The sequence below is a fragment of the Panthera leo genome, chromosome D3 (assembly GCF_018350215.1).
Source record: "Panthera leo isolate Ple1 chromosome D3, P.leo_Ple1_pat1.1, whole genome shotgun sequence".
NCBI classification, from domain to species: domain Eukaryota; kingdom Metazoa; phylum Chordata; class Mammalia; order Carnivora; family Felidae; genus Panthera; species Panthera leo.
This window is the reverse complement of record NC_056690.1, coordinates 73,593,408-73,607,215: the sequence shown is the minus strand read 5'-3', so window position 1 is coordinate 73,607,215 and position 13,808 is coordinate 73,593,408. Positions and strand designations below refer to the sequence as shown.

Sequence of the window (13,808 nt, the reverse complement as noted above, 5' to 3'; positions counted from 1 at the left end):
ATACATCAAATTCTTCTCCCACATAAAACTTAGTTATTTTGGCACCGCATCGCGTCCCTCGTCGTTCATGTGTGTGTGTTTAACCTACTTCTTAGGAGGCAGAAGGGAGTCATCTGATTATTCTTTTTAATGTGCAAGAGGTTGAAAAAAAGCATCATAGCACCATCTATTGCTGCAACATGTCACTACAACGTCCTAAATGAGTCTTGACACCTGCTGCATCAGCCATCTGGACTCAATAGGGCATATGTAGTGATTTGTCTCTTAGAATGTGAAATGGGCACACAGATGCTCAATGTAAAATTCTTTACGTCTCTTTGTGTATTTGAAATATTTCCTAGTTTGAAAAACAGCATGGCTACAACATAGCAAGTGTTATATAAGCGAGCACACAATGATGTTTGAGGGATAAGCAGGGGCTAAACTTAAGGTCTCATGGGGCATGTTAAGTTTTAGCGACTTTCTCTCTGTAATACCATCAGCACTTACTTAAGCCTATCAATTACCAAAAATTTAAATAACAGAATCCAAATTTGTAAGTTTATTACCATCTGCATTGCTATTTTCTTTTTTATGAATTTTCTCCAGCATTTCGGCAGATAGGCCTAAGTACATGTTTACTCAAAGTATTTAGTTGGGTGTCTTTATAATGTCACTGTAAAAAAGAGTAGAAAACAAATTTTTAATTGAAAACAGTGATAACACATCTGTTAATATTCCTTAAAAACCAAAATGATTTAATAGAAAATGAGGGGCACGTGGGTGGCTTAGTGAGTTAAGGGTCCAATTCTTGATTTCGGCTCAGGTCATGATCTCATGGTTCATGAGACTGAGCCCCACGTGAGTCTCTGCACTAAGCATGGAGCGTGCTACAATTCCCTCTGTCTCTCTCTCTGCCCCTCTCCTGCTGTGCTCTCTCTAACATAAATTTTTAAAATAAAGAGAAAATCAAAGGAAAATAATTTCACACAATCTAAAAAGAAAATGTGGTACTGGCACTTGGGTGGCTCAGTTAGTTAAGTGTCCAACTCTTGATTTCAGCTCAGGTCATGGATCTCGAGGTTCATGGGATCGAGCCCCACAACAGGCTCTATGCTGACAGCATGGAGCCTGCTTGGGATTCTCTCTCTCTCTCTCTCTCTCTTTCTGTCCCTCCCCACTCTTAGGTGGGCACATGTGTGCTCTCTCTCACAAAACAAACATTTTAAAAATAAAATGTAATACACAAATGTATTTAATATACCCTTACCATATAGAATGTTCTTTCTCTATTACATATGGAATTTGTGTATTAAAGACTAAAACTTCAGAATAAAAGACTATACTCACAGTAACCTTTTATTTAATCATAATAGGTTTTCAACATAAATACATACATTGGATTTACTTTGTGTGAAAACTGTACTAAAAATTCAAAAAAATAGACACTCTCCACATTAAATGATCAGGTCTAAGAAATGATAATATTAATGTTTTGGGAGTGAAATTCATTATCATTATGATGATAGTTGAACTGGTCATTAAGAAAATCTTGTGTTAGAAGTAGTTATGTTGGTAACTGTTATAGTTATATGTTGGCAGTTATTGGCCATGGAACCACCTATGGTACGAATAATAGATACAGGTTCTGAAGTGGGGGTGATAATAGTGGATGTTAGGATTTAATTTGCAGGCCTCCTAACTACAGCTGCAATGGAAGAGGTCATTATGAATCTGCCATTTCTGAGTGATGGTGTGACTTACTGCATTTACTGGAAATACCGGCAGCATTAGTTCAGAGGAGTAAGTAATGGAGAGTTTGAGTAACATGCCCATACAGATTATAGTGCTTATAGATTCAGGTGAAAGGTACTGAAGGGTTTGGTGAAGTTTTGTCTGTTGTAGGAGTACATACGGTAGAAATGGAAGTGTAGAAACGGTTTGCGTAGAAATGGTAGTATGACTGTAAGACTGACTGATGCAGTGCCTTCTATCATAAAATTTCAGTAGAAGTTATGGTGCCAGCATGCTTCATTAATGTAATGCTATTATTGTGGCTAAGGACTTATTTGAAGGGGTGGGGCAATGGCTAGCTGTATGGCGATAGATTATTTAAAATTTGTGGTTGTACCTTCCATTAGCAGGTAATGTTGGTCATAGATCATACATTCAGCTAAAGTCACTATGGTGTTGTGATGGGAAAGTTCGTTGAGTTGGTAGCATGCGTAGTTATTTTATTTATACTTGAGGTGGTGGCAGTGGAGATCAAAGGTGATGTTTTAGTGGAGTCAGAAAACAGACTAGATTCAGTCATTGAAGTGGAGGTGGCTCTGGAAAATGAGGTAAATTCAGTCGAGAAGCCAGGAGGAGTACCTAGAAATCCTGTCAAACTGATGGTCATCATAGGTCCATTTGAAACAGGAATGATTCAGATCTTACTGAAAGTTGTTGGATGATTTATGTAGCTGTACCTTCAGTGGTGGTGGGAGGGACTGCCAAGGTGGATTGGAAAGAGCTGAACTGGTACTGTAATCTGATAGCAGAATTTTCAGTAAAAGTTATAACAGTCATAGATTCAGTTAATACAGTCCTGGTAGAAATGGCCGTGGGCACAACCAAAACGATAACAGCAGTTGTGGTGATACGTTCCGTTGAAAGACAATGCTTGGAATTACGGTGGTGGGTTCAGCCGAATAAAAGGTGTTGCCGTTGGCTTATGAGAAGATGAAGCGGCGACTGCTGTGGTGGTTACAGATTCGATACAAGCAACAGTGGTGGCCACTGTGGTTCTAGCCTCGGTGGCGGTACCGGCAATCATTGTGGTAGTGGGTTCAGTAAAAGCAGTGGCTATTGCTGTGGTTGTAGGTTCAGTCGAGGCAGCAGTACTGGCTGTTGTGGTTGCAGCCTCTGTGGTAGTACCACTCGCAGTCACTGCAGAAGCAGTTCAGTGGAAGTGGCGGCAGTTCCTGGGGTTGTAGGTTCAGGAGAGTGGTATAAAGTGTAGCGGTGACTGTGGTGGTCATAGGTTCGTTAGAAGTAGCAGTGGTGGCTGTTCTAGTTATAGCTTCCGTGGTCATGCTGGCAGACATTGTAGTAGCTGGTTAAGATTAAGTGGTGGCTGCTGTGGGGGTCATAGGTCTCGCAGAAGCACTGACAGTGGCCATGGTGGTCACAGGCTCAGTAGAAGTTGTAGTGGCAACCATGGTGGTTGTAGCCTCAGGGGTAGTGCTGGCAGTCGTCGTGGTAGTCAGTTCAGATGATGTGGTGGCCATAGTGGTGGTTGTAGGTTGAGTAGAGGCAGGATTGGTGGCTGTGGTGGTTGTAAATGCAGAAGTGGTAGTGGTGGCCGTGGTGGTTGTAATTTTGGTAGAAGTTACAGTGGTGGCTGTAGCCTCAGTGGTAGTGCTGGCAGTTACTGTGGTAGTCAGTTCAGATGCTACAGTGACTGCTGTTACGGTGCTAAGTTTGGTAGAGGCAATAGTGGTGGCTGTGGCAGTTGTGGGTTCATTAGAGGTTGTAGTGGTGGCTATGGTGATTGTAGGTTTGGTAGAAATTATAGTAGTGGCCGTGGTGGTTGTAGGCTCAATAGACACAACTGTGGGTGCGATGGTGATTATAGGTTCGGTAGAAGTTGTAGTGGCGCCCACAGTCATTATAGGTTCAGTAGAAGTGGTACTGGTGGCCGTGGCGGTTGTACCCTCAGTGGTAGTGCTGGCAATGGTTGGGGTAGCCAGTTCAGATGAAATGACGGCTGTGGTGGCTGGTGGTTGTAGGTTCAGTAGAAATGGTAGTGGTGGCCCTGCCGGTTGTAAGTTTGGTAGAAATTATAGTGGTGGCTGTGGTGGTTTCAGGTTCAGCAGAAGTTATACTGGTATTTGTGGTGGTTGTAGCCTCAGTGGTAGTGCTGGCAGTTATTGTGGTGGTCCGTTCCAATGAAGTGGTGGCTAATGTTGTGGCAGTAAGTTCAGTAGAGACATAGTGGTGGCTATGGCAGTTGTGGGTTCGGTAGAGGTTGTGGTGAGGGCTGTGGTGGTTGTACCTTCGGAGGAAGTTATAGTGGTGGCCATGGGGGTTGTAGGCTCAGTAGAAGTTACATCGGTGGCCATGGTGGTTATAGGTTTGGTAGAAGTACTAGTGGCTGTGGGTAGAAGTACTAGTGGCTGTGGGTTTTGGTGGAAATTGTGGTGGTGGCCATAGTGGTTGTAGGTTCAGCAGAAGTTATAGTGGTGTCTATGGTGGTTGTGGCCTCAGAGGTAGCACTGGCAATTATTGTGGTAGTCAGTTCAGATGCTGAGGTGGCTGGTGTGGTGGCTCTAGGTTCAGTAGAGACAACAGTGGTGGTGGCCATAGCGGTTGTAGGTTTGGTAAATGTTGTAGTGTTGGCCGTGGTGGTTGTAGGTTAGGTAGAAGTGGTAGCAGTGGCCTTGACGGTTGTAGCCTCAGTGGTATTGCTGGCAGTTACTGCAGTGGTCAGTTCAGATGCTGTGGTGGCTGCAGTTGTGGCTTTAAGTTCAGTAGAAACAACAGTGGTGGCTGTAGGGGTTGTAAATTTGGTAGAAGTTGTAGTCATGGCCGTGGTGGTTGTAGGTTCAGTAGAAGTTGTAGTGGCTGTGTTAGCTGTGGCCTCGGTGGTAGTGCTAGCAGTTATTGTGTAGTCAGTTCAGAGGAAATGGTGGCCATAGTGGTTTTTGTAGGTTTGGCAGAGTCAGTATTGGTGGCCATGGTGGTTACAGGTTCAGTAGAAGTTGTAGTGGTATCTGTGGTGGTTGTAGCTTCAGTGTAGTGCTGGCAGTTACTATGGTGGTTGGTTCATACGCTGTGGTGCCTGCTGTGGTGGTGGTGAAGTTTGGTAGAGACAATAGTGATAGCTGTGTTGGTTGTAGGTTCATTAGATATAGTGGCAGCCATGGTGGTTGTAGGTTCAAGAGAAGTTTTAATGGTATCTATGGTGGTGGTGGCATTAGTGGTAGTGCTAACAGTTATTGTGGTAGTGGGTTCAGATGCCACGGTGGCTGTTGTGGTGGTTATAGGTTCAGTAGAGACAACAGTGGTGGCTGGGCGATTGTAGGCTCAGAAGTGGTTGTAACGGCGGCCATTGTAGTAGGTTCCATAGAAGTTGCAGGTGTGACCATGGTGGTTTCAGGTTCCACAGAAGTTACAGTGGTGGCTGTGGCAGCTGTGGCTTCAGTGGTACCACTGGAAGTTGTGATAGTTGGTACTGATGAGGTGGCAACTGCTCTAGTAGTTGTAGGTTCAGTAGGTTGTAATGGTAGCTGTGGTGGTCATAGGGTTGCTAGAAGTCGTGGTGGCCATGGTGATAGCAGTTTCAGTAGAAGTTGTAGAGGTAGCCTTGGAGGTGGTAGGTTTAGTAGAAGTTATAGCAGTAGCCTCGGGGGTTGTAGGTACCGCAGACATTATAATGGCAGCTGTGGTGATTCTAGCCTCAGTGTTAGTGCTGGAAGTTTCTGTAGTGGTCAGTTCAGATGAGGCAGTGGCCGCTGTGGTAATTGTGGGTTTGACAGAGAGAGTGCTGGTGACTGTGGTGGTTGTAGGTTCTGTAGAGGCAGGAGTGGTGGCTGTGGTGGTTGTAGGCTCAGTGGTTGTGCCGGTAATCTTTGTGGTAGTGGGTTGAAGTGAATCGGTGACTGTTGCTGTGGCTGCAGGTTCAGCAGAAGCAGGAGGAGTGGTCTTTGTTGTGTTTGCCTCAGTAGCATTGCTGGCAGTCATTGTGGTTTTCGGTTTAGTTGAATTGCTTGTTCCTGCCGTCGTTTTAAGTTCAGTAAAAGTGGGAGAAGTTGCAGTGGTGGCTGTTGCTATGAGAGTGTCAGTAGAAGCAATGGTTTTTGTACTAGTTGGTTCTCTTGAAGTGCTAGCAGTGGTCATAGTGATGGTAGTTGAATCGGATGTGCTGGTAGAATCTGTTATCACAGTATGAACTATAGTTTCAGAACTAGTAGATGAGGTTGTCCCGTGGTTTTGAGGAAGCTGAATAACAATGGAGGTATTATTCTTCCCATTATACACCAGGCACTCTATGAGTACTCCAATTGTTGTTGTTATAGCACAGGCTAAGAGACAAGCCAGGAAGATCTTCCAAAGAGACCAGTCGGTGAAGAAATTTTGTGTCACCTGGAAAGGATTTAAATAAATTACTGCAGATGAAACCAGATGTTTCAAAAAAAACTAATGCCTTCGATAATCCTTTGTATATATAGATTACTTCATTGAAAGGATGTACAAACATAAGATACTATTCTTAATGGTGTCAGTGATATATATTGACTTAATTTTAAGTTTGTATTTAGGAAAGACTTTGTCTTTATACTGTGTTTAATATAGGAACAAAGAAACTTCCACTGACTTTCATGCTTTCTTTTCATATATCTGCATCTCAAAGTAAGAAAACAAATAAATGTCTTCCTGGAAATTCCTTCTTCTTTCCACTATCAAAAGAAGTCTCTATACATGTTGGTGGCTCCTGTATACTGTGACTTGAGGGACCCCAAAGATCTAATTAAGTTTTCTACCCCTTTGGGCATTTCCTAAATTTGTCAGCTTTGGAGCCTTCTACTTTAACAGCATTAATTAATGCCTTATCCAATTTCCTGGCTAACTTTTCACACAGGTTAGTATTTGGCAGCATGAAATTCAGAGTCTGAAAACATTTGTGAAATCCACTTTCTGCTACCACCAGCTATTTTCATTTGGTAAGATGTTTCTGTGACCCTATTCTTTCATTCATCTATAAAAATTTCTATAATAAAATTAGCATCAGGATTAACATCAGTAAATTTGCTTTGTAAATTCTAAAGTACTATGCATACATACTTTGTTATTGTAGAGGAAACACTGCGTAGTGTAAAACACGTAAGTCTTGAGATCAGAGAGTCTTTAATTTAAACGCCATACCTCTAATATTCTGAGCATGTTTCTTAATTTGCCTATCAGCTGGACTTATATCAAAATTGGGGATAATAATATCTATCTCAACGTGTTAAGAAAATTAGAACAAGAGGGGCACCTGGGTGGCTCAGTCAGTTGAGCATCTGACTCTTGGTTTCAGCTCAGGTCATGATCTCATGGTTTCGTGAGTTTGAGCCCCACGTCAGGCTCTGCACCAGCAGCACAGAGCCTGCTTGGGATTCTCTCTCTCTCCCTCTCTCTCCCCCCCTCCCCCATTCATACTGTCTCTGTCTCTCTCAAAATAAACTTTTTTAAAAATTGAATAAAATTAAATTAAAAAAAAAAGAAAATTAGAATAAGAAATATCCTCCATAATTAGATTTTTGCAGAAGGTAGTACACTGCAGTAATTAAGAGCATAGGCATTGGAGTCTAACAAATTCAGGTTTAAATTTTAATGCCACCTTTCACTGGATGGATGGAGGTATGTGGAAATTTGCATTATCATGCAAAGCCTCGATGCCCTCACATGGATAACATCACCTATTTCATAGGGTTGATATAAATAGTAAATAGTAAAACTGAGTGCATAACATTTTCCTAACATTTACTAAATATTCAAAGAAACATTTGGTTTCACTAACTAGCCCATTCTTATCCCTTTTCTCATGACTGAAAATAGATCACTAAAGGAAGCAAACAGAATAGACACCTCTGGAGCATGCCAAGCAGCTCTTGAATGTCCCAAATATGGGACACTGTTTCAGATGATAAACCTCAGTTTGGGTGTTGTGAGTGGTGCTTACTAGGCAATCAGGAGCAGTGCAAAGGCACTGGGTACCAAGGCCAAAGGAATTCAGGGCACCAAATAAGAGAGCCCAGAGATAAATGGTACCTCCTGTCCCATGTCATCTAGGCCTTAGAAAGGAAGTTAGAGGTGAAGGAGAGGAAGGCCTATGCTCGTTTCTTAGATAAAAAAGGCAATTACCATAATTTTCTGTTTGAATCTTCCAAAAAAAAGGAACAAGATTAATGGAAACTCATCTAAAGCAGACTTCAGACCTGTGCTCCAGTGTCATTAATTGCCACCAACCAGCTTTGTGAATTCTTACAAAAACATTCTAAACTTCCACATTGTTTCCCATGTGTGGCTAAGTAAAGGCAGCTAACGTAACTCCGTTCTCTGAATCATCAGAGTCATATTCCCTAAATAATTCTCATCAAAATTAGTCTTCCACAATGTCTCTTAACATAGAGTTTGTCTTCTCTTAATTTGTCACGGTCTCTTCAAACTATTTCTACAGCAGGATTAATCAGAGGAAGGGTGTAGTCCAGAGCTAGAAGCACTGAACCAAATTGCCAAGATCATCAGCAAAACCAAGTTCTTCCCTTGATGGAAAATTTCAGACCTTAAGGTGAAGAAAAGAGAATAACAAGTAACAGTAAGGAATATAGGAAATCTGCTTCTGGACACCAAACCAAGATGGTTCTAAATGGTTTCTGAGTCGAGGTTGAAAACACATGAGGTCACAACCAGGAGGTCAACAGCAGCCCCACAGTCAGGCTGAGAGGAAGGAAGGGAAGGAGAGTGAGACCCGCAGACTAGAGCCCCAGGGCCTTAGCACATGACTTTATCTTCCATTGAGCGAGGGTTACAATGTTATTCACTGCCAATGCAGTTGCTGTCACCATCTACTCAGCCCTCCAAACAAAGGGACCTCAAAACTTTGCTTTATTTCCTTTGACCTTATATATTGTCTCTCTTTTGTTCTATCAAGATCATTAGCTCCTTAAATGATGACCCCCATAAATCTATGCCTTTCGCATTCTCTCTCAGTGACTTGACATGTTCAAAAGATGATGTACATTTTCAAAAGAACAACAGTAATGTTAATTGGTTGGATGTTTCTCCTTCAAACTATTAGATCAATATCATGTGGGTTACATCATAACCCAGAGAAACAGTGTTGCCCCAAACATTACCTGACAATGTTGGAATTCTCTGTTTGGAAATGCTGAGTGTCCAAGGGTCCCTGTGTCAGTGCAGGCACCAGTTAAATCAGTACCAGTCACAGTTACATCACCAGTCACATCAGTTGATGTTGGAAATTGACATGCTGATCTGTGAGCTTCATGGTTTCTTAGGTTCAGGAATGACTGTGCAAAGAAAAGAATGGGGAAAAAAGAAGCTATTGTATTTGATGCCTGAAGTAATATATTCTGACAAATATAAATCATACTGTTAAATATCATGACATAGCTATTCAAATAAGATCATGTGAACCCTGATTAAAGGAATAAAAGAACACATTCATTATATTTATTCTCAAAACATGGAAATCTAGTGACATCATCCTAAGTTAAATTTAATTATTTTATACAATTATTGAGGTTAAAATCCAGGAATACGCACTATCTTTCATCCTCTTCACATTTAATACATTTGTTAAATATCATTACATTGCAAGCTGGTGTAGGGAGATCATATTAAAAAAAAAAAGTGCCACTATGAAAATTCTAGAGACCTTAAGGCTTATCAAGAACAACTCTTTTGGGTTATGTTCAAAATGAGAAAACCAAGATCTAAAGAGGTGAAGTGAGGTTCTGGATTTAGCAAATTGCAAAAAGCCACTTCTCCCACTACAATAAACAAACAAATGAAGAGCTTTGAAAAAACGGAAGTTAGATTATTTAAAACTTAAAAGAAGAAGCTTTTCCAAAGTTGAATCTTACATCATAGGCCATCTTTTCTGGGGACATTTGTGGAGCCTGAGCATGAGCCTATGGTTCTGACTGCCAAAAGAAGCCAGCAAAACTTTTGGTATTCATGTGAGGCTGACCGGACTTATTTGAAAATAAAGGAGCCCCAATGTAAAGTATCTTTAATGTTCCAGGATAGCTCCAGACGCTAGAGGCCTGGGACAGAAAGGCAGAGTCAAGTCTACAGCAGTATCATAGTAAATAGAAGACAAAATCACTGTAGGAGAAAGAGACTTAACCACAAACACAAGACTGGTTTCCCCCCTCAGGACATTTGTCAGACTTTGAGGCTTCTGGAAACAGGAAGCTGAAGAGTTATCTTGAATCCTCTGAAGATCAGTCTCTCAAAAATATAGGTACAAATATTCTTTAAAGAAAACAGGAGTAAATAAAATCCAAAAATGTATAAAATTCCAAAAATTTAATGACCATTTATGATGAAATTTCTGGGCAAGAAAAATGCAAGATGTCCACCTTTACCACTCCCATCCAGTATTACATCAGAGGTCTTAGCCAGTGCATTTAGTTATGAAAACAAAATGTGTTAAAATTTAAAAAAAAAAAAAAAAAAAAGAATAATGACATGACTGTGTTTATAGAAAATCCAAAAGAATCTACAAAGAAAATATTAACGAATAAATGAATTAGTGAGGTCACTGGATACATGGTAAGAATACAAAAATCAATTGGATTTCTGTAAAATAGCAAGAAAACATTTGAAATGGAATTTAATGTACCATTTAAAACAACACAAAAATCGGGGCACCTGGGTGGCTCAGTTGGTTAAGCGTCATGATCTCACGGTTAGTGGGTTCGAGCCCCCCCGTCGGTCTCTGTGCTGACGGCTCGAGCCTGGAGCCTGTTTCAGATTCTGTGTCTCCCTCTCTCTCTGCCCCTCCCCCACTCGCACTCTGTCTCCCTCTGTCTCAAAAATAAACAAACATTTAAAAAAAATTAAAACAACACAAAAACATCTAGAAATACATCTAAAAAGAAAAATACTTAATCTCTACATTAAAATCTCAAATGATTGCCAACAAAAATTAAAGAACATCAATATAAAAGATAAAATAAACCATGTTCATGGATTCGAAGAATTTAGATATTAAGATATAAAGTCTCACAAATTAAAATGAAGATTCAATAATCTCCCAGTCAAAACTGCAAAAGTATTTTAGTAAAAATCAATAAGCGGATTCTAAAAATTTATACAGAAATGCAAAGCACCTTGAATAGCCAAGATAACTCGAAGAGCAATGTTTAAGTACTACAAAATTTCAAGGCTATAAAGCTAGAATAATAAAGAGAGTGTAGTAGTGGTACAAGAACGAATAGAGCAATGGAACAGACTAGAGTCCTAAAACACACCCACAAATATAAATCACTTGATTTACCAAAAAAGCATCAATTCAGTAGAGACAGGATGATTTTTACAATTATCTGTACAGAAAAAAAATCTCCATATTGAAAAAAATGTTTAATCCTACTTCCTGCCATATATAAAATGAATTTTAAGTGGATCATAAACCTAAATGTGCAAGTGAAACAATCAAGCTTCCAGATAAAAACATTGGACTTTTTTTTTTTTAGTTTATTTATTTATTTTGAGAGAGTGTGCACAAGCACACAAGAGTGGGTGAAGGGACAGAGAGAGACTCCCAAACCAGCTCCCCTTTGTCTGCACAGAGTCTCGTGTCAGGCTCGATCCCACAAACCATGAGATCATGACCTGAGCTGAAATCAAGTTAAGGTGGCTTAACCGACTAAGCCCCCCAGGCACCCCAAGGACCTTCTTATCTGAGTATCTTGACACTATGAAGACACAGGGAGAGAGTTGCAAGGCTAGAAGGACCATGAAGAACATCTTCAGGGGGTGGAAGTGCTGACCTAGAATCAAGAGAACAATTTCTTTGCCTTGTAATTTCCTTGTTAGGGCATGGGGACAAAAATGCTATTCCTCACAAAATGTAACTGTCCGTTCAAACTTGTACTGATCTCACTCAGCACATTTCCACGGCAGTTCCCATTATCAAGGTCTCTACAGACATGCACAGTCACATAAAAGGCAGTCATAAAACACACAGTATGGAACCATTTCTTCTAAAAACATAAATAATAGTCAAATAATATTGTATACAATTGAATTCTAAATATTTCATCTGAATATAGTTCTTTACCAAAAAAAGAAATCCATAAGTAATTGAAGAGGCCAATCTGAAAGATTTACTAGATAGTTTGCAGCTCAGGCTTAGACTTCATTCATAGGATTACCACTGACATTCAAAGACACATAGAAATCTTTGAGCTATGGCAAATCTATACATGACACTAAAAATTTAGGCAGTTAACACAAAAATCTATATGCCACATTTAACAAATATAACTCGTTCATGCAATCAAATGCAGATTTGTTGGCTTATGCTTGAATTATGATAACTGCAGGGATTATGTAAATAGGGTATTAAATTGTTACCCCCAAATTGCCAATATCCTAGATTAATAAATATTAAAATAAATTTCTCAAGCATGTATGTACTGATACGCAGAAATGTTTTATTTTCTAAGCAGTAACAGTATGGCTAAAAATTGGCTCCCATGTAAAACTTGTAAGAATTCCACTTTGGGAAGAACCATGTTGTAATAAAGAAATATTAGAGATGTACACAGATTGGAAACAAGACTCTGGGCCATCAGAACACATCACAGTGATGCCACAATACTCACCGGCTGGTTTTCAGAATGTTCGACATTCACAATGTATTTCCCATGTTTTCTGTCCATTCTTGAACTGCCAGTGTCACAAGCTACCAGAAACATTTTTCTGCCTGTTCACTGCCCTTTATACCTGCAACCTTGAGAAATAATTAAGTTGATTAATATTAAATCCACTATGAGACATCACTGCCAGTGTGGATTAGACTAAATAACAAATCCTTCTTCTTTATAAGGGATCCACCTTAAAGGAAGAAGTGGGGTGTTAAGCAATTACGTAAGAATGCAAGAAAATCCACCTGTATAATTACGCTCTCGGTTCTACTCCACCAGGCAGCCCGTCTAGTAGAAAGAACAACCATACAATTCTCTCTTCTATCGTATCTTTCACAGAACTCTTCCTTCTGACTTCACGAACAGCTCCAGACAGAACTCCGAAATAAGTGAATGGTGCCATTGTTTCTTTACTAACAAGAAGTGAACGTCTTTCTCCTCTTATTGGCAGCAACTTTTAGGCACTCAGGACCCACTGCTCTTCAAGTCTTGACCTTCACAGGTCTCTCCCGATCTCTGAATTTTTCCAATCCATTCTCTCTGCTTCTGGAAAAAAAAAAATCAATCCAACTTGGTTTATACTTCCTTAAACCCTAATTGAATATAGTTAATCTGATGAACAAATCTCTGTAAATGTTTTCAACGGGGTCCCTTCTCTTCCCTTCTGTGGGAACTATCTGGCATAGTTTACCTAGAAGATTACTTCTGATTCTGCTTATAATTTAGTAACAGGCTCTTCTAACTTTTACAAATTATACTCAAACGTAAAGGACTTGTTTTCTTATTGTAGAAGTATCTTTGGCAAGATCTAAAACACAACTGGCAAGAGATCAGTAATTTTTAACCTCAAATGCAAAGTTATCAATCAGTTCCCAACACACGTATCCACAGAATCCCAAATAAAATTGGTACAGAAAGTTGTTTGTGAAGAATAGTGCTTAAAAAAACTAAAAATCTACAAATAACTCCAGTAGTAACTAATCCATAGAAAATTTCTTGTAAACAAAGCAACAAAGTACTCATTTTTTTGTTGTTGAAATGTCTCACATAGCACTTTTTATCTGACAGATTATGTCAGGTTTAAAGATAACAATTACTCAATAATAGAGCAGCAAGAGGTCTGAGAGATCTTGTAAGTTCAGCCTTATCATTTTTTAAAATATTTTTAAAAACTTATTTATTTTGAGAGAGAGAAAGAGAGTGGGGAGGGGCAGAGAAAGGGGGAGAGAGAGAGAATCTCAAGCAGGCTCTGTGCTATCAGCACAGAGACCAATGTGGGGCTCAAACCCACGAACCATGAGATCATGACCTGAGCCAAGATCAAGAGTCAGACGCCCGACCAACTGAGCCACCCAGGGACCCCCAGCCATGTCATTCTAAAGGTGAGGAGATTTGTGTCCA

At 40.1% G+C, this 13,808-nt stretch overlaps 1 protein-coding gene across 2 annotated transcripts in view; it reads right to left on the bottom strand.

Annotated features, from left to right (window-relative positions):
* Positions 1–2,110: 2,110 nt before the first annotated feature.
* Positions 2,111–13,808, bottom strand: part of LOC122203799 (dynactin associated protein) — a 28,663-nt gene continuing 16,965 nt past the window's right edge. For both annotated transcript variants that reach the window (XM_042910892.1, XM_042910890.1), the window contains 4 exons: positions 12,653–12,953; positions 12,366–12,493; positions 8,865–9,038; positions 2,111–6,108 (listed from right to left, as the gene is read on the bottom strand). In XM_042910892.1, the coding sequence (XP_042766826.1) occupies positions 5,233–6,108; positions 8,865–9,038; positions 12,366–12,458 (1,143 nt within the window). In that variant the 5' untranslated portion in view covers positions 12,459–12,493; positions 12,653–12,953 and the 3' untranslated portion in view covers positions 2,111–5,232. The remainder of the gene's footprint in view (positions 6,109–8,864; positions 9,039–12,365; positions 12,494–12,652; positions 12,954–13,808) is intronic.